A 27,749-nucleotide genomic window follows, 5' to 3' on the forward strand; every position below is an offset into this window, starting at 1 on the left:
TCATATTTGCAGCAGGACCAAAGTGTCAAAGTCAAATAGAAAGGACGTACAGAGCTGTACATACTGATCACAGACAAAATCAATGCCGGGGAGGCTGCTGGGAAGTCTTGCTGAGGGAGAAATCAATGCTGATGATGCCTTTTCTCTCATTCTGTGAGGTCTCATGTGTCAAGTGTGTTTCCATCCAGGGATGCTATTTTTATAGTTATAGTTATAAAGATTATATTTTTACACAGTCGTCTTGTGTTTGACACAAGTGGCTCTCACTACCAACCGGTGCAGAGCAGCCTGTCATCTATGATTCATTGTACTGTATATCTTATATAATATCGTCCAGGCACCGTACTCTTCACGTTCACGTCTATGGAGTTTATCCCAACGCTGGCCTCAGCGACGAGTCTTGTACCATCATGTCAATTTGAAGGAACTTCTCATCAGTGATTGGGTTTCTAATTGTTGTGACTGATTCATCTTAATTTGTCACATATCTAAATCCACCTTTGACGTATTGAACCCACGTTCTGCTTCATTGCTGTTGTACTGTTATGGTCACATGTGTTTTCTATTTTGCGTTGTGCCTATGGTTTGGCTTTTATAGCAACATTTAGTGGTGTTTAGATTGACATAAGTTACTCAAGCTACAAATATCCCACTTAATCCCAAGAAAAGACAGGTCCTCACTCACAGAGAACTCACCAGAAGGCACCACATCAGCTAAGATCCATCTTGACAATTGAGAGCTTGTTTGTCTACAGATAAAGAACATACTGTGTGTGGGTGGTTCCACAGAAGCACACCAACCCTCTGAGAGCAGAGAGGCGCTGGTCTAAACTACAAAGTATTATCAGCAAAGTCTACTTCAAGTAAGAATTATTGGTAAAAGTTGGTAAAAAGACTCTACATAGTTTAAATATCCGCATCTTATCATAACCTACAACACTAAGTTATTATTATCTATATTTTATATTATTAGTCTGAATCTGAAAGGTACCTAGTAACTACAGCAACAAAGTACGAAGTTATGTTAAAATGGAAAAACTGAATTTAAATATTAATAATAGAAACAGTCAGAAGAAGCTACAGCAGATACATACTGTATCCTTAAATACAGTAACTGAGTAAATGCACTTAGTTACTTTGACACATTAAATATCTCTCTTCTGCATCATAGCAAACACTAATTTGGTATTTGGTTTGAGCAGTATAATTCAGTGTATGTACAGAATTAAGTGCTAATAAACTCACGCAGAAATCAATAGAAACCACTGGATTAGTAAGAGTAGTCGTGCATTCATGTTTTTAATGAGTGGTTTAAAACACATGAAGGAGGTTTACAGTTTATAAATCACGTTAACGTCAGATTGAAGTCTCAGTAAGTGATGTTTTTACTTGTGAGTGTCATTTCTCCATTTTTCCCTTTTGTCTTATAAGTCGTCTTAAAACGAAGAAAATCTGACGATAAATCAAAACATAAATAAATCTGACAACTGGCTGAAAGTGATTTGAGCAGAACTAGATTTGGATTTGACTTCTTTTAAATCCTGGAGGCCTCGAGCCGCCATTTTATCTCACCCTCTTACCTTCTTAAAAGCACATGCATGCACTCGCTCATGCACACATTAAACAGTCACAGGTCTGCGCAGGCACGCACACCCAGCCCCAGCCAATCACACACACACACACACACACACACACACCAAAACACACATATACACCCCCCCCAACCCCACCCCACCACCAGCCCCCATGCACACACGTTCGTGCACGCTAACACACATACAGCCTGCTCCCCTCCCCCCTCCCTTTCCATACCAGGGCACGTTGTGACAAAACAAAGAACACCCCATAATACTCAGTCGCACAGTATGCATGGTAACCAGTTTATGTCAGAGATAAAGGCATTGTGTGTGTTTCACTGTATGTATGAAGACACACACACACACACATCTGCAGATAGTGTTTAGTTGAGACATAAATAAACACATGCAATAAATATACACAAAATTACACACAAACATGTGACAGACAGACATATACACACCTCCCACACACACACACACACACACACACACACACACAAGAAGATACAGAGACACACAAAATTACAAGCTAACGAGTACACTGTATGTCCACATACACAAGTGTGCATGCAGCCACATGTACACAATCATAAACACACACTCGCACACATGAAAGTACATATAAATGGGGGGAGACGTGAACAACAACACTGAGGCACAAAGACAGACACAAAATTAAAAAGACGCACAGAGAAGGTTCAGCATACAAACACAGAAAGAAGAAATGTGAAGCACAGACACAAAATGAAAGATACCAATAAGAAACAGGCAGTAAATACGGAGAAATGCAAACATGAACACATGAATTCAGCAGCACCGTGCACAATAGGCACACAATCAGTGGTAATGAGTTACACAAAGTTCACTGTACAAACATCAATGTTTACACAAAACTATGACACAAACCCAACACAAACAGACAGAGAATTATACACATACTGTAATTAAACGTGCCGTATAATTATAAAGACAGAGACACACACAACATGACATGAAAAGCACGTAAACAAGCAGAATTCATGATAGTGACACACAAAACTGAATATAATGACGACATTTATCATTACACACACAGACTTATCAGCACGTACGACGTGTGTGATCACAAACACAAACTGTTCACTGACAGAAAAACTCATCAATACACAAAGAAATTGGTGAATTCATGGTATAAACATAAACATGACAAACAAACAACAACACAACATGATAAACACCCGGACAGAAAGACATATGCTTATAGATGCTTATACACAATAATTAAGACCAGTGTGTCCACAGTCTTGTTTTAATCAGTTCATGCATGAGTCCAAATGGACGTCAGATATAATGAAATAGCAAAAGTGAACATAAATACGCACATATACACAAAATTATTGTAAGTGTAACAAAGCTGATCATACATGGATGGTGAATATTAGTCATTCAAACATGACAATCACTAAATTTGAATATGCCACCAGAAAAAGTCCATGTGGAGAATCTAAGATATTTTCATATAAACTTGGAAATAATCACAGAATTTGAGGATTTTGAGGCACAAGCAGTTAAAAGAGAAGAAATATATTGGATCCTTAATAAACTGATTTAAATTTGTGGCTTTTCAACCAACAGAGAGGTGGTTCAGTTCTAAACATCATGTCCGAAAACATGAATTCTGGTTCCCGGTGAGAACCAGCACGGCTCAGGATCGAATCATTTGGTTCTGCGGTTCCTGAACAGGACTGGTTCTCCATAGGTCAGAACTCTGTGAGAACGCATGATGAGTATGTGTGGTGATTTGCAGGTGTTTTATAAACTAATTATATTATAATTGGTTTATAAATTATATTATTATGATATAAAAGAATTAAATAAGTAAGTGCAGAGTGTAGTGGTTTCTGACTTTTTCAGTTTTATAGTGTGATTATGGAGAAATAATTTTATTTTTACTGTTTTATTTTAACATTTAATTGACAAATTAACTTCAAATGTGATCAGATACATAAAAAACACACAGTTGAAATTCCTCAACAGTAGAGTTCTGTGTGTGAGCGCATCCGTACACGCTGTGGTGTCTCTTAACGTTCAGCCATAAACAAATGTTGTTTTGTTCCCTCACAATAAAAAGCCTCAGCATTCTCCTCCTGTCTAATGTATCTTTAAATGAACTGTGTGTGCACGTCGGTGCATGAGTGCACGTGCACGTCCTCTGGGAGAAGAGCGAACAAAAAAAAAAAGGAAGAAAGAGAGAGCGAGATCAGGTTTCTATCCCCCCGCCTTCTTCTACGAGCTGGTCGCCCGTGGCAACACACTTATAATGAGGTCAGATGGACATCCAATAATATTCACCAGCTAAACCAGTGAGAGAGCGAGGCGCACTGGGACAGACAGCAGTCAAAGTGTCAGAGGCTGAATCAGCAACAAGACAAGATGGCCGCCACAGTAAATTCCCACAAAGTAAAACTGAAACTGATCTGGAATCAGTCAGCAAACAGTTTGTTTAACCACTGATTACCTGGTGCTGACGCAAGTCTGGACACACGAAGTCTGACCTGGTTGGTTTGGGGAGAAAAATAGGACAGAGAAAAAGTTCTGAAGGTTTCAGAAATGGGTCAGAAGGTGGAAAGTTTCTCTGAGGTCACACAAATGTTGTGAAGGCTGATCTCAGTCTGATCAGGACAAAACGTGCGGTTAGAACGTCCACGAATGGATTTAACGGCGAATAAGAGACGTCTTACTAACAGAGCCTGAGTCTTTCAATGGGAAAAGAAAAAAGAATTAATAACGAGCTAATTGGACTTTTAGTACAAGTATTTCGATCCTTTATTACGTAGATAAAAAAAATGTTATGATGATGTTATAATAAGATGGACTGAAAGTGTGAAGCAGAATAAAACACGACGGCCCTCAAGTTGTGCTTCAAATACTTCTAATAATAACCACATCACAGTTGTAGACCTCAGCCGGTTCAGACTCCAGAGTCCAGGAGGATGCTAGTGCCACATTTGAAGAAAATCCCTTAACGTGCTCCTGTAATGTTCTCTTAGAAGAACAGGACAGATGGACAAACATCGCATTTACTCTATATCCCTCAACAAGCTGTTAAAATAAATGTTAGTGATGTAGGAACAGGAACCGGGTTTGAGTTTCCTCTCATTGAAAAGCTTGATGTGAGATTTCAACACAACACGGACCCAAAAAGACGGATTCATGACAGAGCAGAAAAACTCTGCGGTCTGTAAGGAAAACCCAATCAGAATCAAATATCAGGAGAGGAAATGCAACAATCAGTCAGTGCAGACTAAATAAACAGAAACCAAACGATGCTAGAGAAGAAGGAAAATATCCCAAAGAAGTCAGGAAGACTTAGAGGGTGATGTTCAAACCTTATTCAACCGGATTGATGTGCTGCAGTTAACATTAAAGAGACGGAAATGAAATGGATTCACTGTTGAATTGAACAGAGAATGAAGTTAAAATGTTGAATAACTCAAACATGGACATTTGTGCTCTGAGTGTTGGTCAAATGGTGACTCTACATCCCAGTGGAGCTCAGAGCTCCTCAACGCTTAAACCAAACATGAGACTTGAAGACGGAGATCTCGAGGGTGAAGGTGAGAAGGAATCAGCTGCTTTCCTTCACGGCTTCTTCACGTTCAGCAGCCGCAGTGGAGCAAACAAAGGATGGAGCGGCTCTGATCCTCCATGCCGTGTCGGTCTGAGGGATCCATTTTAGACTGCCAATCAAAACGAGCCCAGGTCATTTACATACTGTAGCAGCTGAGGCTCATTCAAATCCAGGGGAACACCTCCACCTGGTGCTCACTGCAGCACCCTGCAGCCACCAACGACGAGGTGCCGGGTCTGCGTGGAGCCTGAAAAGTGCTGGAACATCAATCTGCTTTAAAATAGTTAAATCAGTTCATACAGGGCCTATAACATGAACTTGTTAATTACACCACTACATCTATCTGACAGCTGTAGTTCCCAGCTACCTTTCAGATTCAGATTAATAATACAAACTAGAATATACTTTTTATTTTTGATAGTTCTACTAGATTACATTGACAGAAAGAGAACTATCTGAAACATGATCTGATCTGCATCGAAGCCACAAATATCAACAATCAGGATCTTCCATGTCTTTAAACATACGTACAGATCTCAGTGTGGGACAAATAATAAGGGGCTCAAACTCAAGTTTATACAAATAAAATCAGGCTGAAACAACATTCAAGTACTGATTTTATTATTTCCAAACACCCACCAGTTCCAACATTCATTTTTCAATACAGAGCAGAAGTGTCCACATCTGTAATTATTGCTTCAGCTCTTATTATGTTGCACTTTCTGTCATTAGAAGCTTATTATCAGTTTTGTTTTAGTTTGACAAACCAGGCTGTGATTATCACTCAACTGTCAAGTAATAGTAAAAATATCAAAAAAGAAAGAAAATAAAAACTCAAAATACTAAAATAATGTCCCCAAAGAAACAATAAGGAGCAAAGAAAATATATATAATACTTGTAATCATCTATACATTATGAGAATAAACCATCATGTCCAAAACAATTGAAGAAAATCTATGAGAAAAGTGAAATCTGAGTTAATTTTACCCAGGAAAATCAGTGTTCGTAAACATGAAAGATTCTCTACTTTTATAAAAATTCATGACGTTACAGAGTCGTGTCTCGGTTCTGAGCTTTCCTCGTGTCCATGAACACTGATTACCCTGTTGTCAGAGGGTGAAACAGCACAGATGACCCCTGTCAAGTGAGCAGTGTTCCCCTTTAAAGGCCTCCAGGAGGTGCTAACACACCACAGAGCACTCGAGGGTCCAGTCAGGCCAGGAGGCGAGAGAAGCAGGAGTGGACGTCACTGTATGAGGAGGTCATGTTGTGAAATGTTTGCTCTTTAGGCACATCAGTGACATGACAGCAGATGAATAGCATTCATAATGTTACATTTACTGATATCTTAGCTCAGCCAGAGAGTTAAAAACACGGATGAACAAATGTAAGAACTAAAAATGAGCATCGGATGCAGTTTGATTTTAACTGTGGCCCCAAAAGCTTTTAAAATGCCCAGTTAGGATTTGACGTGTTTTAAAACATAAGGCAACAGTGTTCGTGTGTAGGCAACAGGAATACTTAAAGGCATTAACAGTGAACTATTGCCACAGGTGAAGCTTTCAACACACACACACACACACCAAAACCTGAATAAAGAGGTGGTGTTGTTGGTGTTGATGCTGCAGTAAAATGACTGAAAATTAATACATTTTTATATAAAATTAATTTTCAGTGGTTTTGTGCTGAAACTTTTTGCTTTTCTGTGGATGTAGAGTCGAGACTCTGCCAGATCTTGTTGTATTGATTTTCAGATGTTAAAAATACCACATGTAACAGCTTCAACTCATACACTATAGAACACTTTGTGCAGATAAGAGTTTTAGGCCAACCCATGAGAGAAAAGGGTTTAAAAACAACATTTCACATGTTAACATAGTCTTTGACTATTATTATTATTATTATTATTAACTACTTTCCTTACGTGTGTGTTGTCTTTGTCTGTGTTTAAACTACAGACACTCTAATTCTGCTCCAAGATATTTGAATCTCTTTTTAATAATCAGGATGAAGTCAGGTTACAGCCACCACTGATTTGCAGAAAATATATTGTTCAGCTAAACACACAATATCCATGAGTGCACCACAGTTGTTGAGCCTCTGATGACCCACTGAGCTGCAGGGGATCTTGTTCAACTGGGTCACGTCTCTACGGCTGCCCCTTTTAATTAAAACAGAGTCATTTTTGCCTGAGGTCGGTGTTTTTTGTTTGTTCTATTGGCTTCTGCTTTTGTTTTTGATCATACTAGTGGCTGGTAACAAATATTAATGTTGCATCATTTTCCTTCTAGACTACTTAGATTAGATATTATATAGATATTTTACAAACCTCTTGTGAGTTCAGATGTGTGATAACAGCAGCTTGAACAATGTTCAACTTAATTACACTGATTTGATTTTAGTGTGACTGAAGAACTCATCCTGTCCTCAAACTATCCAGAAGTTTTTACTTCTCATTCAGATTCTTTTAAACATGCACTGCTCCATTAACCCCACAGCAGGTGAAGGTGTCGGCTTCATGTCTGAATGAGTATCCAGGTCACTGCTTAATGATAATAAGTCACACTGGTAATAGTTAGGTAGAACCTAGTAACAATTACATGTCACTTTCGACACAGCACATCAGTGGGTAGGCACCACGGTTATTATCTAAAATGAAAACTGACTTAGGCCTCATCAAGTAAAGACTCGAGTTCATAATGTCAAACACAGGAGCTACAGATGGGACAACAACATGCACAGTTACACTGACTGATTAGTCTGCCTGTTTCCAACAAGAGTTTTCAGGCAACAGTGTTTTTTATCTTTAGTTTTCTAAAGAAAAACCAAGCAACAAATCTTAAAGTTAATTTTGATACAGGGAGAAAGACCATGAAGGAAAACAGCAGCAGACGTTAACACACTGAAAAATCAGATCAGAGAACATGACCACGTCACGTCAGTACAAAAGAAACATCCTCATCAATCTGTTCATAGCGAATATGTCAAATAGATTATGTGACATTCAAAACTCGGCACATTGTGGCCATCAAATAATCTATTGCTCTGAAAAATTGCAGCTAAGAGCGTCAGTTTGTCGTTAATGTTTTTAGTTAAACACAGAATGTTAAAAAACAGTCATTTTGTTAATGCCCGTGCATAAAGTGACCACAAAGTCTGCTTTTACGGATCCCACCTCTAAAAAGAGCCTAAATGTAACATGACAGCAATGATTCTTAAAGTTTTACCATTTTTTCAACACCTGTAGAAACTGTTCCGAGTTTGAGCTGTAACTGTGACTCCATTCACTGTTTGTATTTTTAAGGCATCTCAGGTTCAGACCTCTACTGCTCCACCTCCCTCCTTCTATTAATAAAACCTTGCTCCTCCTTATTGAGGAGTGTTGCTCAAATGTGTTAGTCATATTACAGCGACACATATCTATGATGAGAATAAAACCTGTCCAGATCGAGTCCGTTCCAACACCACACCCACATTAGATCACTACGACTGAAGGCACTGTTTAAACGAGTGTCTACCTGATCGACCTCCTCACCCTCCCCTCCCCTCAGTATTCCCTGTTCCCATCTGGGTTAATCTCTTCCCCGGCCACCTCCACTTCCTCCTCTTCTTGTGGTGTCTATAGCAGGACGCAGCGCTTCTTGGGTTTGTTGTCTGGAGGCTCCAGAGCTGCCAGGATGGCCTCATCAAAAACATTCTTCAGTCCTCTCTAAGAAAGAAACATGAAGAGAAAACACTGATTAGTTCTACGAGACCACAGGAAACATGTTTGTTCCTGATGGGTGGACAGAGATGAGAAAGAAAGTTCTAATGTCTTCAACTTCAGTAACCTGTAAGGAGTTGGAAAAGGAAATTTTAATTAAACAATTTGGACTCACACACTGTGAAAACTAAACTAAATATAACTAGTTTGAAACTGATTTTTGAATATGTAAGCTGAAGTTTGACATCTGTCTTCTTCCTGGTTGGACCCTTGTAGGTAAAAGGACATATACCTACTGCATCCCTGGTTCTGTTTATTATTGTCTCTCTCCTGTGTTTTCTGTCTGAATCTTCACTGTAAACTATGAAATAAAGTCAAAAATCCCAAAACTAACCATTAATAAGAAAAACAGATTTGTACAGTAATATCTGTAATATCTGATGCTGATGTATGAATGTTGTAGTTATGTCCAAACACTCTTCCCATCAATCCAGGCCATGCTTTCTAACAGCACATAAATATTATTTTTAATTGCTGTGTTGCACCAACATTAATCAAATTTCTATTTTATTAGTGAGAAGTCATCTGACCAAATAAACACAGATGTTAATGCTGACTGCTGCAGCGTGCAAGTGGCTACCCCGACATTTACAACCAGTTATTACTGAATATTTAGTGCTGTGAGCCTCAAATCTAGCACAAACACTCACTGCTGTCTGTATTAATTACAGTGACAATACCACCTCTCATTTCTCTTTATTAAATATCACATGACAACATTAGGACTTCTTCCCACTCCACGTACCTGTGTAAGAGCTGAACACTCCACATATTTGACAGCCTTCAGCTCTCGAGCCAGTTTCTCTCCGCTCTCGCAGGTCAGGGCGCGCTGCTTGTTCTTGGCCAGTTTCTCCAGAGTGTTGCTGTCATCTCTCAGATCCACCTGAGTCCCGACCAGCAGGAATGGTGTCCGCGGGCAGTGGTGGGAAATCTCTGGCACCCACTGTGAAGAGACATGGACAAAGAAACTTTTCCCCTTAAAGACAATTAAAAAACAAGCCAGGCTAAATAAAAATCTGCATATGAAACTACCACAAACAGTCAGGACAGACGGAAACAAACCTTCTCTCTGACGTTCTCAAAGGAGGAGGGTGATACAACAGAGAAGCAGACGAGGAAGACGTCGGTCTGAGGGTAGCTGAGGGGTCGCAGTCTGTCATAGTCCTCCTGACCTGCAGGGGGAGACACAGATGATAAGATGACACTTTTCTCTGACCAATCAGTAGTTTGCAGTGAATTTACATCACCTGTTGGTATCGCTTCAGCTTGAAACCTTGTTGAAATGATACTAAAAAACTACCAGGTACCAGATACTGTCTAAAACTTTTGCCCAGTGGAAACCAAAAAAGGGCCAGTTAAGTGGAATAAAGTCAGCACCATGTGGAAAAACGCCACCAGCTCTGTATACCACAACAAATACTGCTGCACTATGCAGTGGCAGGAAAAAAAACAAAACTGTAATTTCATGGTTTTCATGAACTGTACCAAAGTTGATAAAACACAGTCACGATCTTTCTTGTGTTTATTGAACATTAAATATACAGAGTGATGGCAGAAAATGTAAGTGAAACAGTTTTCTTAATAACTGGTTGAACCACCTGTGGCAGCAATAGCCTCAAGCAAACACTTCCTGAAGCTTTAGACCTGCACTGCCTTCAACAGCTTTCAGTGACGTCAGTAAGTTATTCTTCTGACGTGTGGTGTGAATGGATGTCATACCAGACGTTACTTAACAGTACCTCATGTGGGTCATGATCTGGGACTGTTGTTGTATTCGAGTCTTCGGTTAAGAACAGATCGCGTTTTGTGCTTAATTAATGCAGAAGACTAGGTGATTCAATTAGTTTCATCAGTTCAATTACTTTTTCTTGCCACTGTAACTACTGTGTTGTTAATAGTACTGACTATATGAAGATTTTGCTTTTACCTGCAGTGTCAAACAGTCCCAGAGTGTATGGCTCCCCACCGATCATCACTGTTACCGCATAGTTATCAAACACCTGAAAGAGAAGGAGAGGGCAGAAAGAGAGGGAACGGATGATTAAGTGACAGAAAAGACACAATTTATTAAACAAGAAGGGATGTTCTAACAACACATGACATGATAGATCCAATAGTCAACATTGAATCTGAGCTAAACCCTATTACACAGTACAACAACATGGGCCTTTGAAGAAGTGACGACCAGACAAAATGTCTTCAGTTTCCCCAAAATGTCCTCACTGTAAGGGTCTGAAACTCCTGGTTTAGAACCATGTAAGAACAAACACATGCATGTACTCGTACACACAGAGTTTCACATCACTGCAGCCTGTACAGTGATGTTAAGACATGTTTCCTCTTTGTTGGCCTTGTGTTCAAATCAGAAGTACAAACAGGAAAAATCTTGGGTAAGTGAAATTGTTAGTTAGTTGATTATTTCAATAATTTATATATATGATCACAAGTTTGGGCTGCTGAGGTATAATGTTGCCGTTTTCCTTTTTCCATCCCTGGGAATAGGAAAGAGGATTAAAATAGGAAGTATTCCAGCTGTTGGATCCAACCTTGAAGATATAAACTGTGTGGTTGACTGGACACATAGTCAGTCTGAAACAACATAAATCAACAGTATTTACATGAGAAACTTCTTAATACAGTCGGTTTTATTTGGTTTCCTGATGAATTGGTATTTTTACATCAGTTGTCACAGACGTTTCTGAAAAGCAGCTGAACACTCTCAGTGTATTCAGTATTTTTTTGCTGCTGTTGAGGTGAACAGATTTACTATCTCTCAGTTTACTACTACTTCCTGTTTCATTACAAGCCTAGAGGCTGCTGCAATGTTCCCTAATATGCCCGATAACCTTAGTTCTGCGAGTGTGAAACTGAACTGTTTATAGTGGCTGTGCCTGCGTGGCACTGCATGTCTTCAACACATCAACGTGCTGCTGTGTTGGCTGTGTCTGTGGTTTTAGGAGAGGAAACCACCCAAAATATAACAAACATAGAGACACGATAGTCACTCTGTTATCTGTTTCAATTTTATTCTACCAGGCCGTCTCACAGCAGTACACTGCTGGCATCAACATCCTATATTTAGAGCCGTGTATCAGTATCTGCCCACAGTACAGGCCAAAACGTGTTCTTAATACAGAATCTGAACTTCAGTATTAGTAAATAAACATTTTCACCCTCCTATGCAGCAGAATATTGGACTGTAGAGCCCAGCTATGAAGGACAGCAGCACTGCAACACCAGCGGCTCAAGAAAAAACATGTTCAGTAAAAGATTTGTTGGATTTTAGTTTTTATTTTAGCTGAGACCAAGCCTTTAAAATGTGCCAAATAGGTGCTGATATGGCTCAGAAGTCAAAGTATCACCAAAGCTGTTCAAACTTTCATTTTGGACCAACTGGAGGTGTTTACAGACATGCACTAGAAGCCTGTAGTGAGCTAGAAAGCTATTATAAAAAAGTTATTACAGCTACTTTAAATCTACAAGATTAACAGATTAACAGGCCAGATTGCATTACACAAACATGCACAGGAACATGAACTCAGAGGCTGTTACCAGTCTGTTCAAGTTTAGACAGAAACATGGTGCGATACGTTGAGACACGCTGCAAAGACTAGGCATTGAGACAAACACATATTTCAATAAAGTACACCGACACACAAAGTTTAGTCAGTTTTGTGATGATAATGTGTTTGGACAAAGCTCAGACTAGATCATCTGCTACAAATGAGTTACACACACTAGTTATAGTGGAAAAGAGCTGCAACTACACAGAAAGAAAGCTTGTTCATACTTGTTTCACTTGGCTCCAATACATCGGATTAAATACTACGGATGTGACACTCGTTTTAGTGATGTGTGTTTATGAGAAATTATTTCCCGAAGGAGACCTTTCTTATTGTGGTGAGTTGTTGTGAGCTGACTGACAGGATGATGCAGCACACTTGTTGAGACAGCAACGTGATAATCTAAACCAGAGAAAAGAGCTATGATGTTTGTATTGTGCGGTTTTTATACAAACCAGCATCTGGTCTAACTAAATACAAGAATACTGTGTGAGTAGCTTTCAGGTTAAAAACTCTACATCAGAGCTGGACACACTGAAGTAATTTATCATACTCAGTGGGTTAAAAGGTTCAAGATACAAATGCAGTGTATGGCGTGGCGCAATGAGGCTGTTACTAACAACAGGATTATTCTGGGAGGAACAGGATGTTAAGTATACAACAAAAACAATAAGGGTCACAGAACAATGGAACAATAAGCAAGGAAAAGATGGTAAACACACTGCAGGAGTGGAGTGTATGTAAAATTACAACCGAAATCCTGAAATATTAAGATGTTTTTAAGAGTTTTTTGGACAAATAAACTTATCCATTAAGTTTTACTTAAGCAAAATGTAAACTTTCAACATTATCTGACCACGACACCACGGTCATAAGGCAGACACCATGTAAATCTGTGAAACCTTGGTAGAGCTTCTATAAATCAGCACAATCCTTATCACTAATGAATAAGCAAACACACATCTGACTTCACCTATAATAGTAATTTTTTAATCTTATTTACCAATGTAGTTAAAAAATGGAGCCTTCATTTAGAGAGTTTTATTTAACACCATTAGAAAAAAGTTTCTATGGATGCTGCCACACTGAATCTTAGAGCGTTAGAGCTTCTCAGTCAAGCTGGGGTTTATGAAATAGGTTTGAGTTTCTCCAGCCAGAGTTCAAAGGTTGTTCTATTACTTTTCTTGCAGAAGTTTCTGACCGTGGATGTGCATCAGACATTATGTGAAACTTTTTTATTTTACATGTTAAATTTAATACAAAACTGCTTTATTAAAGTAAATAGTTAGGCTAGTCAAAACATTTATGTCAGGTTTTATATCATGACTATTACAGCATTTATATGTTCAAAATTATAAGACAATTACATTAACACCGATGCCTCCATATTTCTATTTAGCTATGATTTTAATTTTAACGAAAATGTAATATACAGTGTGTTAGGACAGTACTGACAGTAGTAAATAGTTAAATATAGCAGTGGGGGAGGTGTGACAGGCAGGCAGACCGGAAAATGAAAATTAAGCAGAGTCAGCACTGTTGGTTCTGCAATCCTCTAATCAAACTGTGCTGACTCTTGGCATAGAGAGAGAGATGGGGCACACACAGAAAACAGTAGAGAATTACTCATCAGTTTGTAGCCACTAGTCAGTGAAGCTGCCCATCAATTAAGGATGTTGCAGATATTTCCAGCAGAATAGTTCCTGCTCATCAGACAGTCGATAAATCTATCAGCTTTATTCTGACTGCCACAAAACCAAAACGCCAGTTTGAAGGATCTATCAGGTCAAAGTGACAGTGTGGACCAGGTTTTTATACACTGCAGAACCTTTGCTGCAGCTTCATCATCGTTCTCTATCAGTGTCACTCAACACTTGAATCTCTATCTTTTTTGAAGATAAGCTACCAAACCTATGCGAATACTGAAAACTGTGACAATGTATGAAGTACTTAAGATATTTGTGTGTAAGAGTTTATGAATTAGTTTATTAGCATGACAATGACTCACAAGGACAGCCAGACTCACAAGGAACTATATTCAGAGAAAATAAGAGTCCTGCACCAGGTGGAACGGTCCCACAGAGTCCTGATGTAAACATCCGGGAGTTAATGTGAGAAGCGTCCTGCCATATGTTTTATCCGTTTACTGCACTTCATGCAAATTTACCTGATAAATAAAGAAGGCATCCTTACTTTACTTTCAGTGTTTAATAATATTCTACAGGATTAAAAGCACCTACTTCATGATTTGCCTACAACTTGGACAAATCTTTATGCTAAGTAAACTACTTCCTGTCTATAGTTACCCATTTAGCATACAGGCACTAGATATCAAGGGTATCAATTATCACAACAGTGCAGTAACTTTGCAGTTTAGATTTTCCTGCAACAGCGGGCTCTTGCTGACATCTGAAATTGAACACGTACTGTGTACACTAACATGGAACTGTTTTTATTCCAATTAAAAGTAACATGTAACTGACTGAATTTCAACACCACACAACATACTGTGACACGATCATACTGGACATTATTAGTGTGTGACACCTAGAAATTGAGATGTTTAATAAAAAGGACGCAGATCCTTCATTAAACTGGTTAACGGACTGTGACATCACACTCTCCTCAGCCTCGGTCAGTCTCAGCTACAAAGTCTATAATAATTTAACTAATTTTAAAGACACAGCTCAACAGACTAGACTGTTACATAATGTTAGGTTTTATTTTCTTCATCTGAAACATCAGTACAATCAGTATAATGTCTAGCTCATACTGTCTACGTGTTTACTGATGGATGCTGTTAGATGTGTCATCTCCAGCAAAATACAACATTTTCTCTGCTGTAAATGTCACTTATATTAAAATATCTCCAAACGAATCCCGCATGTAGGCAGAAGTTAAAGTAAAGTGGAATTAGCATTGGTGCATCCACTTAAGCTTTATGCTGCCTCACAAGGTAATTAGTTTTTCATCTGTGATATTTTCTTTAAAACACTTTTTGGAATTTTATTTTATATTATCTGTGACATGTATGTGACATCTTGACTTTTTCTAAAAACTAACTGAAGGAACTATGCAGAAATTCCTACTGTGTGCACATGTGTATCTGTAACTCTTCAATTGACAGATGAAGAACAAAGCAACGAGCTGTAAAAGAAGAGGTGGGTACTGTGACAGTCTGTGTGACAGATGAGAGTAACTGTAAACTACCATGTGTATTCAGTCACTTCCTGTGTGAAAAGACAGAGCTACAGTACAGAGTACTGAGTAAGAACGGCAAATGGAAAACCTTAATGCTACTGCATGTTTGCAGAATGTTACTTTCATGCCAGGTCTGATCAGTCTGGAGGAGTAAACAGAAACTGTCAGTGGAATTGTTTGTGTTATTAAATGTACTCACCGTGGGGACATATTCAGAGGGAAACTTGTTGGTGGTGTAGGATATGAGCAAGCAGGTCTTTCCCACCGCACCATCACCCACCACCACACACTTTATGGTCTGCATCTGAAGAGGATAAAGAAAAGAGAAGGAAAGGAAGAAGGTAGAGAGGTCAGGAAACGTTTCCTATTTACAACATATAAAAGTATCAGCAGCTCCAATAGTGAAAAAACATCAAGAATAAAGGGTGAAAATGCTTCATTAGCTTCTCAAGCGTGAATAATGTTTTTGATAGTTTCAGACATTTTTATAACTGAGACATTCCTTCTTATTATTCTTAGGCACCTTTTTAGGTGAATATTTGTTGTCTTAGCTTTCTATCGCTGAAACTGAAACTAAAACTAAAGACCTTTCAACTATGGGTTAGGAAAAATATGAATGGCATCTGTGAGCACTTCCTGACATTGTAGGTCCTGAACAATACATTTAATAATGAAGAAAATAACTGTTAAACTGTGATGAAAATGATTCACTACAGCAGTAGTGGATCAGCTGCTGGTTCATGATTTTCTGCCAGACATTTTAGTTAATAAAAGGATTTATGGGTCCGCTTAACTTCGAGAAAAATGTCACAACCATAGTTTACAGCCAAAAAAAGGCTGCAGCTCAGTACCCTGCAGGTCTGTATAACAACTGGTAGGTTCACTGGGCATTGGTAAACAGATCCAATGTGACACAGCTGATGCTGGATCAGTGGTGGCTGTGTAAAGCAGTGTTTAGTACACACTATCTGGAGATCCTGTGATGCTGAGCAGCACACATACCCAGGCTGCTGCTTCATTAAGAGGGACAATGGTAAAGGGGTTTGGGATGCCATTTAATAGCTGACTCTTTGTTTGGGACGTTTGGCAGCACACAGCTGAACTCGGATGAGTCAGGGACAAGTTAACTGGTCATCTGCAGGGATGATGATACCAGTTATGTCTACATAATTCACTCCTTAGAGATAATTCACATGCGGACGATTCTGAAAAATGCAGCAATTTGTGACAATCATGTCTGTCAAATGCACTATTGTTACTTATCTGCATCTGTTGATCTTGTTTTTCAATCCAGTTTTACACTGCAACTGATTATTCTTATTAATGGTTTAGCGTTAATTTTAATTACTGAACTACTTTTTCACAAGACAACAACTATCTGAAATGTCATCTTGTACAGAAGCACTCATTACGATACAAAACGAGAAGCTATCAAATGAAGCTTCCTGCTGAAAATAATTTAATGATTATGAAAGTGGTGGATTGGTTTTCTTTAACAGGTGAATGTACTAATGTTGACAATTTATGCTTATATTAAATGGTCGAACAAAGATTAAATTAAATATCAAAGTAGGTGAAGGTTTCTGTACGGTCCTGCTTATAAGAAATCTATTAAACATTGTAGTACGTTTATTTAACATGTTTACTAACAGTAGATAAAGAGGTCCCTTAACCAACCACAGGCAGATCAGAGTTAATTTAGTTTTTTAATCTGTAAATGTGTTTTTAATCTACATTTTAGCGAAGTATTACCTATTTTCAGTCACTTCCGCATAGAAAAGTATGATGAGATTTGTGTATGAATTAATATGTAACGTCACACATTAAATAAGTAATGACAGGATAATGATAATAATTGATGACAGAGTTTATAAGCAGCTTAAGTTAAGTGTAGAAGTTTATTTTTTCGAAGCTAACGCTAGCTAAGATGAGCTAACTTAAGCTAGTTCGGTGGCTAAAGTGAATTTACATTCGCCAGACCCACACCCCACAGCAAAAAGTGCAGTTTCAAGTGACTTTAAAACAAACATAACAACAACTTATTCCTTTTAATAGCCACACATATGATCACGTAGATAATCAGCCTTGTAGTTTGTCTAGTTTGTCAACAAAAATCACACCGGTTAAGTTTGAGCAGAGATTTAACGGCTAAGCTAGTCGGGAGTTAGCTAAAGGAAATCGTTGTTTTGACAGCTGCCGGTTAGCTCAGTTAGCTGTCAGCCGGCTACGGTAATAACTTTTACAATGAGGAGTCTCGCTCTAAAGAATATGTGTGTTTCAGTGATGATATCAACGTGTTTAGAGTTAAAAACAGCGAAGAGAGCTCCTACCGTTCCTGTCAGCCGCTGGAGTGTTGGTAAGGTGCTGCGTTCAGGTGCTTCCTGTAAATGCCAACTTTCCTTAACGCGGAAGTCGGAAATATGACTCAGGGTATGTTCACGTGCCTCTGTTTTAATTGATGCTCTATTATGTTTTGATTTAGTGATTTATAATGTCTGGTTATTTCCTCGAATCTAAAGATAAAACTTTTATACAACTTCTGAATATAAAGGTTTTTAAACATATAACTTTAAATTTGTTCAAATCAACAATCCCAAATTCAAAGAGTTTACAATCAGTAAACATGTTTATTCACTTATAACACACCAGAAGGTAATAGTAAGCAGATAAGTGTTACTGTGCAAGTAAATCTGAAGGCGATGGCTTTTCTTTTGTTAAAATAAATAAAGTGGTCTCTTCTTATCTCTTTTAAAGAGAAGTCAAGAAAGAAAGAGAGAAAATGCTGTAAAATGACATTTTCAGTAATTCCACAATCGTTCTGTTGATTGGAGACAAGTCAGTGTCCACCAGAGGGAGATGACATACTGTCATATTGTCAAGAGGTGGTCGGCCATACAGTCAAGTAGCCAGAGGTCAAACTCAGTCTTATCTGCACTTCTTGTTACTGCATTGTTGTAGTATCATTATTCCAAGACTCTGTTTTTTGGTTATGATAAAATATGTCTAACAGGAAAGAGCTGTTTTAACTCAGAGGGCCTCATTTACTTTAGTGAACAGCTAAAGTAAATACGACTGAGGGAGGACATCTCACTCATTTACATAAAATCTCTCCAACATTGTAAATTTGGGTCTTTTCAGCAAAACCCCAACATCCTCTTTCTGTAATCGTAAGAATGTGACTCGACCTTGACGTTATGACTTTATGTGGTTTTTAGTCACTTGCTGAAAAGACCTTATGACACACAAAAGGTCACATTGTATGGGTTTGTGTGTCCTGTCAGCTCCTAAGAAAAGCTTTGGAGATTTGGTTTAACATGTCCACAAAACTGAGTGGCAGCATTTGAGGCAATTCAGCAGATGATGAGCAGAGGCGACGTCAGAAAATAAGGTCCCCCCTCTGTCACCTCTTTCCTCTCTCTCTCTCTGCATCTCCAGTATTTTCTTACAGTCGCTGTGAAAGGCAGAGCACACACACACACAGAGGCGGCAGGTAAAGGCAGGAAATCCTCTCTTCCTCTTTTTTCATTCGCTCAAGAGGTTTCGTGTTTATCTATTGTTTTCTCATTCTTTGAAGCCGTATTGATCAGATGCTGCTCAGGATGCAGCTTGTGGGTTCATGTGTGACAGAAATGCTTAAGTGAAGGTGTTGTTGTATGTGTTTTTTTATATGTGTTTATATGTGTGAAAAGAAACAGAAAAGCCTATAAATGTCAGCTTATGCTGAATATCTTGTGCAAAACATTGTAGTGCGGTTTGGTTTATGCAGCTAACAGGTTAGGTTTAAGTTCTGTTTTATCTGGAGGAATATTATCAATCATTATTATTTATATGTATGATTCTTCTCTGATTTCTTGTGAACATAGTTTTATGTGTGAAATAAAAAAGAAAAGTGATTTGTGTGTGTTCAGTGCTATATTCTTGCTGTTTTAGCAGCAGAGCTTTGGACTCTGGAAGGATTAATCTGTGCCCTTGTGCCTGTTAAGTGTTACTCAGTATGCACGCTGTGGTTTTGTGATTACTTGTTGCAAATGGGATCATTAGATTTTCCATTGAATCCCTTATGACGTGGGAACTGGTGGTTTGTTTCAAGCAGAATGTACAACAGAAATGACACAACAGTAATAAAATCTAGACGCAAGTGGTCTCCTATAAACATGGAGATACATTTATGTGTACAGGAGATTTTTTCTCAATTTTACATAGTCCAAGTTAAAATTTCATTTTAAATTCTGAAACTGAAGTCATAAAGTAATTATACATGTATTGTAAATGGTTATTGCATTTAAAAATGAGTTTCCTCTTCATTTTTATAGTAATATTTCCTTGCCATCATAATTTTATCTTCACTAATTTACATTTCATTAAATTAAAGCATTTTTCAGTCAATTTCTAAACATTTTAATATCTTGAGGAAAAAAAATTTTTTTTCCTGAAATGATGTCTTGAAAGTGCTAATTTCTCCACTACTACTGTGAAATTATTAAAAAAAAAAAAGTTTTTTAAAAAACATCTAAAAAGAAATGAACTCAAAATACTAAAATAATGTCCCCAAAGAAACAATAAGTAGCAAAGAAAATATATATAACACTTCAAATATACATCATCAGAATAAACCATTGTGTCCAAAACCATTAGAAAAAATAAGAAACGTGAAATTCTAGTTAATTTTAATGTGGAACATGCTCAGTTTGAGATTTAAATGATCTCACTGACCCAGAAAAAAACAGTGTTCATAAACATGAAGGATTCTCTACTTGTTAAAGTTGTGTCCTGGTTCTGAGTTTTCCTCATGTACATGAACACTGATTACCCTGTTGTCAGAGGGTGAAACAGCACAGATGACCCCTGTAAGGTGAGCAGTGTTCCCCTTTAAAGGCCTCCAGGAGGTGCTAACACACCACAGAGCACTCGAGGTTCCAGTCAGGCCAGGAGGTTAGGTCAGTCAGGTTACAGCTACCACTGATTTGCAGAATATATATTATTTAGCATCAACTCCTTGCTCCTCTTTATTGAGGAGTGTTGCTCAAATGTGTTACACGTATCTATGATGAGAATAAAACCTGTCCAGATCCAGTCCGTTCCAACACCACACCCACGTTAGATCACTACGACTGAAGGCACTGTTTAAACGAGTGTCTACTTGACCCACCTCCACCCCCTCAGTATTCCCAGTTCCCATCTGGGTTAATCTCTTCTCCGGCCACCTCCACTTCCTCCTCTTCTTGTGGTGTCTATAGCAGGACGCAGCACTTCTTGGGTTTGTTGTCTGGAGGCTCCAGAGCTGCCAGGATGGCCTCATCAAAAACATTCTTCAGTCCTCTCTAAGAAAGAAACATGGAGAGAAACATTGATTAGCTTTACCTCTGATGGCTTCAATAATTATATTCCAGGGGAGAGCCTTTTACAAAGCAGGGAGGAGTTGTACAGTTTGATGGTCACTGGTAGAAAGGATCTCCTGTAGTTTTTACTGTGGAGCACTTGATGTTGATCAGTCTCTAGCTTAACGTGCTCCTCTGTCCAGCAGCACACTGTGTAGTGGGTTGGAGGGATTGTCCAGGATTGAGAGGAGTTTGGACAGCATCCTCCTTTCAGCTACAACATGTAGAGGGTCCAGCTCCACCCCCAGAACAGAACCAGACCTCCTGATCAGTTTGTTTAGCCTGTTAGTGTCTGACACCTTCATGTTTCTGCCCCAGCAGACCACAGCATAGAGGATGACACTGGAATCACAGACTCATAGAATCATTGAAGAACCTGAGTCTCCTCAGAAAGTACATCCGGCTCTGAGCCTTTTTGCACAGTGCTAATGAGTAATGAGTACACTCCCAGGTATTTGTACTGAGATACGACCTCCACCTCCTCCCTCTGTATAAAGAGAGAGATGATAGGATTCCCAGATTTCCTGAAGTCCATCACCAGCTCCTTTGTTTTACTGATGTTGAATTGAAGATGGTTGAGTCCACAAAACTGTCCACCACTCCACGGTACTCTGTGACATCTCCACCCTGAATACATCCTACAACTGAGTCATCAGAGAACTTCTGAAGATGACAGGACTCTGAGTTGTACCTGAAGTCTGAGGTGTACAGGGTGCAGAGGAATGGAGACAGAACTGTCCCCTGTGGAGCACCTGTGCTACAGATCACAGTGTCAGACACACAGTTCTGCAGGCGGACGTACTGTGGCCGGTCAGTGAGGTAGTCCATAATCCAGGAAATCAGGGGAGTGTTAACCTGCATGTTTTTTTAATTTCTCTCCCAGCAGTGCAGGCTCGATGGTGTTGAATGCACTGGAGAAATCAAAAACCATGATCCTCACTAAGCCCCCAGGCTTGTCCAGGTGGGTGTAGGTGAGATGGAGCAGATGTATGATGGCGTCATCCCCTCCAACATGGGGTTGATAGACAAACTGGAGGGGGTCAAGTGAGGGTTTGACCAGAGATCAGATGGACTCCAGGATTAGCCTCTCAAAAGCCTTCTTGATGTGTGATGTCAGAGCCACTGGTCTGTAGTCATTGAGGACTCTGGGATGTGGCGTCTTATTCATGGGAACTAGACACAACTTTTTCCATTACAGAAATGGATGTAGTCAGAGATGCAGTCTGTCAGTCCATCAATGTCCTCACCGTGAGGTTCACAGAGAGTCTTCCAGTCTGTCTCTACAAAGCAACCCTGCAGGGCAAGGTGTGCCACCTCTGTCCACCTCTTTAAGGTTTTATTGGTGGCAGGCTGCCTCTAAACCAAAGGTGTGTATTGCAGGAGGAGATGTACCAGGTTGTGATCTGACTTTCCCAGAGGGGGGATGGCAGTGGAGCTGTAGGCATCTTTAACATTAGCATACAACAGATTTAGATTAAAATCTTTATTTTATGAGTGAGAAGTCATCTGACCAAATAAACACAGATGTTAATGCTGACTGCTGCAGTGTGCAAGTATCTAAACTGACATTTACAACCAGTTATTACTGAATATTTAGTGCTGTGAGCCTCAAATCTAGCACAAACACTCACTGCTGTCTGAGCCACAGTGACAATACCGCTTCTCATTTCTCTTCATTAAATATCACATGACAACATTAGGACTTCTTCCCACTCCACGTACCTGTGTAAGAGCTGAACACTCCACATATTTGACAGCCTTCAGCTCTCGAGCCAGTTTCTCTCCGCTCTCGCAGGTCAGGGCGCGCTGCTTGTTCTTGGCCAGTTTCTCCAGAGTGTTGCTGTCATCTCTCAGCTCCACATGAGTCCCGACCAGCAGGAATGGCGTCCGCGGGCAGTGGTGGGAAATCTCTGGCACCCACTGTGAAGAGACATGGACAAAGAAACTTTTCCCCTTAAAGACAATTAAAAAACAAGCCAGGCTAAATAAAAATCTGCATATGAAACTACCACAAAGAGTCAGGACAGACGGAAACAAACCTTCTCTCTGACGTTCTTAAAGGAGGAGGGTGATACAACAGAGAAGCAGACGAGGAAGACGTCGGTCTGAGGGTAAATGAGGGGTCGCAGTCTGGTGTAGTCCTCCTGACCTGCAGGGGGAGACACAAAAACATTAACATTAACATTAACATCAAAATGTGAACACAACACAGCAGGTAAAGCTGAAGTGGAACCACATCTTGAACATAGCATAAGGAGATGGGTTCTTCTTTTAGAAAATTAAACCCACACCTTTCAGTGTTTGTCGACCACAAGGTGCCAGTTGAACTTTAAACTTACAGGTAACAGATACTTTATTTTCAACTATAAATACACTACATCCTCAGTGTGTAGCTGGTTGTCACTGTTGACAGTAACTGTATGAAATTACAATGAAATATCGTTGTTGTTATCTATTTTATTAAACATACAGAGTGAAAGTATGTGAAACAGTATTCTTAAAAACTGGTTGAACCACCTGTGGCAGTGATAGCTTCAAGCAAACACTTGAAGACCTGCACTGCCTTCAAGAGCAGCATTATTCTTCTGACGTGTGGTGTGAATGGATGTCATACCAGGCGTTATTCAACAGTACCTTAAGAGGGTTATGATTTGAAAATTAGGAAATTACAGTCCAGTCGCAATTTCTTGCCATGTTAGTACTGCGTTGTTAACAGTACTGACTATATGAAGACTTAGTTTTTACCTGACGTGTCAAACAGTCCCAGAGTGTATGGCTCCCCACCAATCATCACTGTTACTGCATAGTTATCAAACACCTCAAGGAGAGAGAGAGAGGGAACGGATGATCGAGTGACAATTAGAAAAGACACAATTCAACACATTTTGACACAATGAGCGAGCAAACAGGCTGAATTTACACATTTACCAATGTAGTTAAAAAATGAAGCCTTAATTTGGAGAGTTTTATTTAACATCATTAGAAAAAAGTTTCTATGGATGCTGTCACACTGAATGTTAGAGCGTTAGAGCTTCTCAGTCAAGCTCGGGTTTATGAAACAGGTTTCAGTTTCTCCAGCCTGAGTTTAAACCGGTTCCAGATGCGCCTCAGACAATATTTAAGACTTTATGTTTGCAGAATGTTACTTTCATGCCAGGTCTGATCAGTCTGGAGGAGTAAACAGAAACTGTCAGTGGAATTGTTTGTGTTATTAAATGTACTCACCGTGGGGACATATTCAGTGGGAAACATGTTTTTGGTGTAGGATATGAGCAAGCAGGTCTTTTCCGCCTCACGATCACCCACCACCACACACTTTATGGTCTGCATCTGAAGAGGATGAAGGAAAAGAGGAAGAAGGTAGAGAGGTCAGGGAAAGCTTCCTATTTACAACATAAAAGTATCAGCAAGAATAAAAGGTGAAAATGCTTCATTAGATTCTCAAGTGTGAATAATGTTTTAGACATTTTTATAACTGAGACATTCCTTCTTATTATTCTGGAACAATACATTTAATAATGAAGAAAATTATTATTGTTATTTTGGAAATACACTACATTAGGTAATAATTCTGGTTCATGATTTTCTGCCAGCCACTTTAGTTACTAAAAGAATTATGGTCTGCTTAACTTGGAGAAAAATGTCCCAACTGTAGTTTACAGTCAAAAAAAGGCTGCAGCTCAATAACCTTGTTGAGTGGGATGATGAGAGCGTTGGTAAACAGATCCAATGTGACACAGCTGATGGGATCAGATCACATGTGCTGTAAAATTTACCTTGTTTCAACCTATAACCACAAGTCAAACGGCTGCATAAAATGTTACAGAGGATATGGTTTCGTACCTAGAAACAGTACAACAGATGCTCTGAGGATGCTGATGGAGAAGAACAGAGATGGACAAATGGAGCTGCAGTGTGTATGTCAGAGTACATGTATAAGAGCTGTGAGATAGTGGTGAGGTGAGCTGTAGGTGAGACAGAGGAGTTCAAGGTGGAGGTGGGTTTGCATCAAGGATCGGCTCTGAGCCCCTTCCTGTTTGCTCTGGTGATGGACAGACTAACGGTCAACGGGTCAGAGCAACAGAGAGTGTAGAAAAGAGGCGAAGAGGCGAGTGCATCAGTAAAGGTGATAAGAGAGAATGAAAGGAAAAGTGTTCAAGACGGTGGAGAGACCAGCGATACTGTACGGCTTAGAGACAGTGGCACTGAAGGAAAGACAGGAAGCAGAGCTGAAGGTGTTGAGGTTCTATTAAGAGTGAAAGGATCAGGAATGAGTCCATCAGAGGGACAGATTGAGGTGGTTTGGACATGTTCAGAGGAGAGACTGTGAACATATCAGAGAATGATGCTGAGGTTGGAGCTACATTTATGGATGTAGTGAGAGAGGAGATGAATTTAGTTGGTGTGAGAGAAGAAGATGCAGAGGACAGGATGGAGGCAGATGATTCACGGTGGAGACCCCTGAAGGAGAACAGCTGAATGGAAAAGAAGAAGAAGGCTTTAAAACTTTGCAGTTTTATATGTAGACCACAAAAGTAGCGTAGTTTTGAGTAGACTTTAGCCCAATTTAAGACACATGAAACACATTTAGATGGAGGGAACCTTTACAAACATTAATATACAATGATGTGAATTTGAATTGCTTGACATACAGGTTTAAAAACAAAAACAGTAACCGAGGATTGTTACAGTTATTTAGTCTATGGAACATTTTACCTTCGTTATTTGCACAGTGATTCATGTAGTTTTTATACTTTCACTTTAAACTGGTTAATACAGATTTATCAGGCCGTGCGCGCTCCCGCGGACGTTTGCACGACACCTGTGAGCTGTCACAACTTTTCCAAAGACTCGTCCTAAAATCTCCTGTTTCAGTGATGATATTAAAGTTTAAAGGTTAAATCAGATCCTACCTGTTCTCCGCACAGCCAGTGTTGGTAAACTGTGCTGCCTTCAGGTGCTTCGTGTAAATTCTAACTCCCCAAACGCGGAAGTCCGAAATGCTATGTTCACGTTCCTCTGTTTTAATTGTCGCTCTAATAAATGTAAATTTTGTACTTAACAAAATTAAATTAATTTTGTTATTTAACAAAGATTTTTAAAGTCATAATTCCAATTTCTTTTTGTCTACGTTATTATAATGTTTTTATTTACTTATTATTTAATTATAACACACTCATGACACACACACTTAGATAGCAGTAAGCAGATAAATGTTATTATGGAAGTAAACCTGAAGCTAAAGTCATTTTTAGTATTTCCACAGTCATTCTGTTGATTGGAGACAAGTCAGTGTCCACCAGAGGGAGATGACATACTGTCATGTTGTCAAGAGCAGACTTCTTGTTACTGCATTGTTTTAGTATCATTATTCCAAGACTGAGATTGTATAAAGTCATAACTTTTTGGTTATGATAAAATATGTCTAACAGGAAAGAGTTTTAACTCTAAAATATTGCCTTTAACTATAATGAGATTGTGTGTAAAATGAACACCACTCAGTGATGCTAACAGATGGCCTCATTTACTTTAGTGGACAACTAAAGTAAATACGACTGAGGGAGGACATCTCACTAATTTACATAAAATCTCACTCATTTACATAAAATCTCTCCAACATTGTAAATTCGGGTCTTTTCAGAAAAACCCCAAAATCCTCTTACTGTAATCGTAAGAATGCGACTCGACCTTGACGTTATGACTTTATGTGCTTTTTAGTCACTTGCTGAAAAGACCTTATGACACACATAAGGTCACATTGTTTGGGTTTGTGTGTCCTGTCAGCTAAGAAGAGCTTTGGAGATTTGGTTTAACATGTCTACAAAACTGAGTGGCAGCATTTGAAGCAATTCAGCAGATGATGAGCAGAGGAGGTTTCAGAAAATAAGGTCCCCCCTCTGTCACCTCTTCCCTCTCTCTCTCTCTGCATCTCCAGTGTTTTCTTACAGTCACTGTGAAAGGCAGAATACACACAGAGGCGACAGGCTAAGGCAGGAAATCCTCTCTTCGCTCAAGAGGTTTCGTGTTTATCCATTGTTTTCTCATTCTTTGATGCCGTATTGATCCGACACTACTCAGGATGCAGCTTGTGTGTTTATGTGTGACAGAAATGCTTAAGTGAAGATGTTGTTGTATGTGTTTTTTTATATGTGTTTATATGTGTGAAAAGATACAGAAAAGCATATAAATGTCAGAATATCTTGTGCAAAATATTGTAGTGAGGTTTGATTTATGTAGCTAACAGGATAAGTTTAGGTTCTGTTTTATCTGGAGGAATATTATCATTATTAGTTATATGTATGATTCTTCTCTGATTTCTTGTGTAGCTTTACGTGTGTGTGTTTGAAATAAAAAAGAAAAGTGACACAGAAATGACACAACAGTAATAAAATGTAGACGTATTTCTCAATTTTACATAGTCAAGTTAAAGTTTCATTTTAAATTCTGAAACTGAAGTCATAAAGTAATTACACATCTATTGTAAATGGTTATTGCGTTTAAAAATGAGTTTCCTCTTCATTTTTATAGTAATATTTCCTTGCCATCATAACTTTATCTTCATTTATTTATATTTCATTAAATAAAGCATTTTTCAGTCAATTTCTCAAAATTTTAAAATCTTAAGGAAAAAAAATTTTTTTTTCTGTGGTTAC

General features: G+C 38.9%; 2 protein-coding genes across 2 annotated transcripts; both read right to left on the bottom strand.

Annotated features, from left to right (window-relative positions):
- Positions 1-5,789: 5,789 nt before the first annotated feature.
- On the bottom strand, positions 5,790-18,107 carry LOC113154037 (cell division control protein 42 homolog). The gene is made up of 6 exons (XM_026348038.1): positions 18,049-18,107; positions 15,918-16,022; positions 10,882-10,954; positions 10,017-10,126; positions 9,700-9,897; positions 5,790-8,900 (listed from the first exon to the last, which is right to left on the bottom strand). Exons 2-6 carry the CDS (start codon positions 16,020-16,022, stop codon positions 8,811-8,813), a joined length of 576 nt encoding a protein of 191 aa, XP_026203823.1. The 5' UTR covers positions 18,049-18,107; the 3' UTR covers positions 5,790-8,810.
- Positions 18,108-20,898: 2,791 nt separating this feature from the next.
- LOC113154039 (cell division control protein 42 homolog) lies at positions 20,899-26,039 on the bottom strand. Its single transcript, XM_026348041.1, has 6 exons — positions 26,010-26,039; positions 24,322-24,426; positions 23,842-23,914; positions 23,136-23,245; positions 22,819-23,016; positions 20,899-21,039 (listed from the first exon to the last, which is right to left on the bottom strand). Exons 2-6 carry the CDS (start codon positions 24,424-24,426, stop codon positions 20,950-20,952), a joined length of 576 nt encoding a protein of 191 aa, XP_026203826.1. The 5' UTR covers positions 26,010-26,039; the 3' UTR covers positions 20,899-20,949.
- Between the last annotated feature and the right edge of the window lie 1,710 nt (positions 26,040-27,749).

Source organism: Anabas testudineus, chromosome 11 (assembly GCF_900324465.2).
Source record: "Anabas testudineus chromosome 11, fAnaTes1.2, whole genome shotgun sequence".
Taxonomy (NCBI): Eukaryota; Metazoa; Chordata; class Actinopteri; order Anabantiformes; family Anabantidae; genus Anabas; species Anabas testudineus.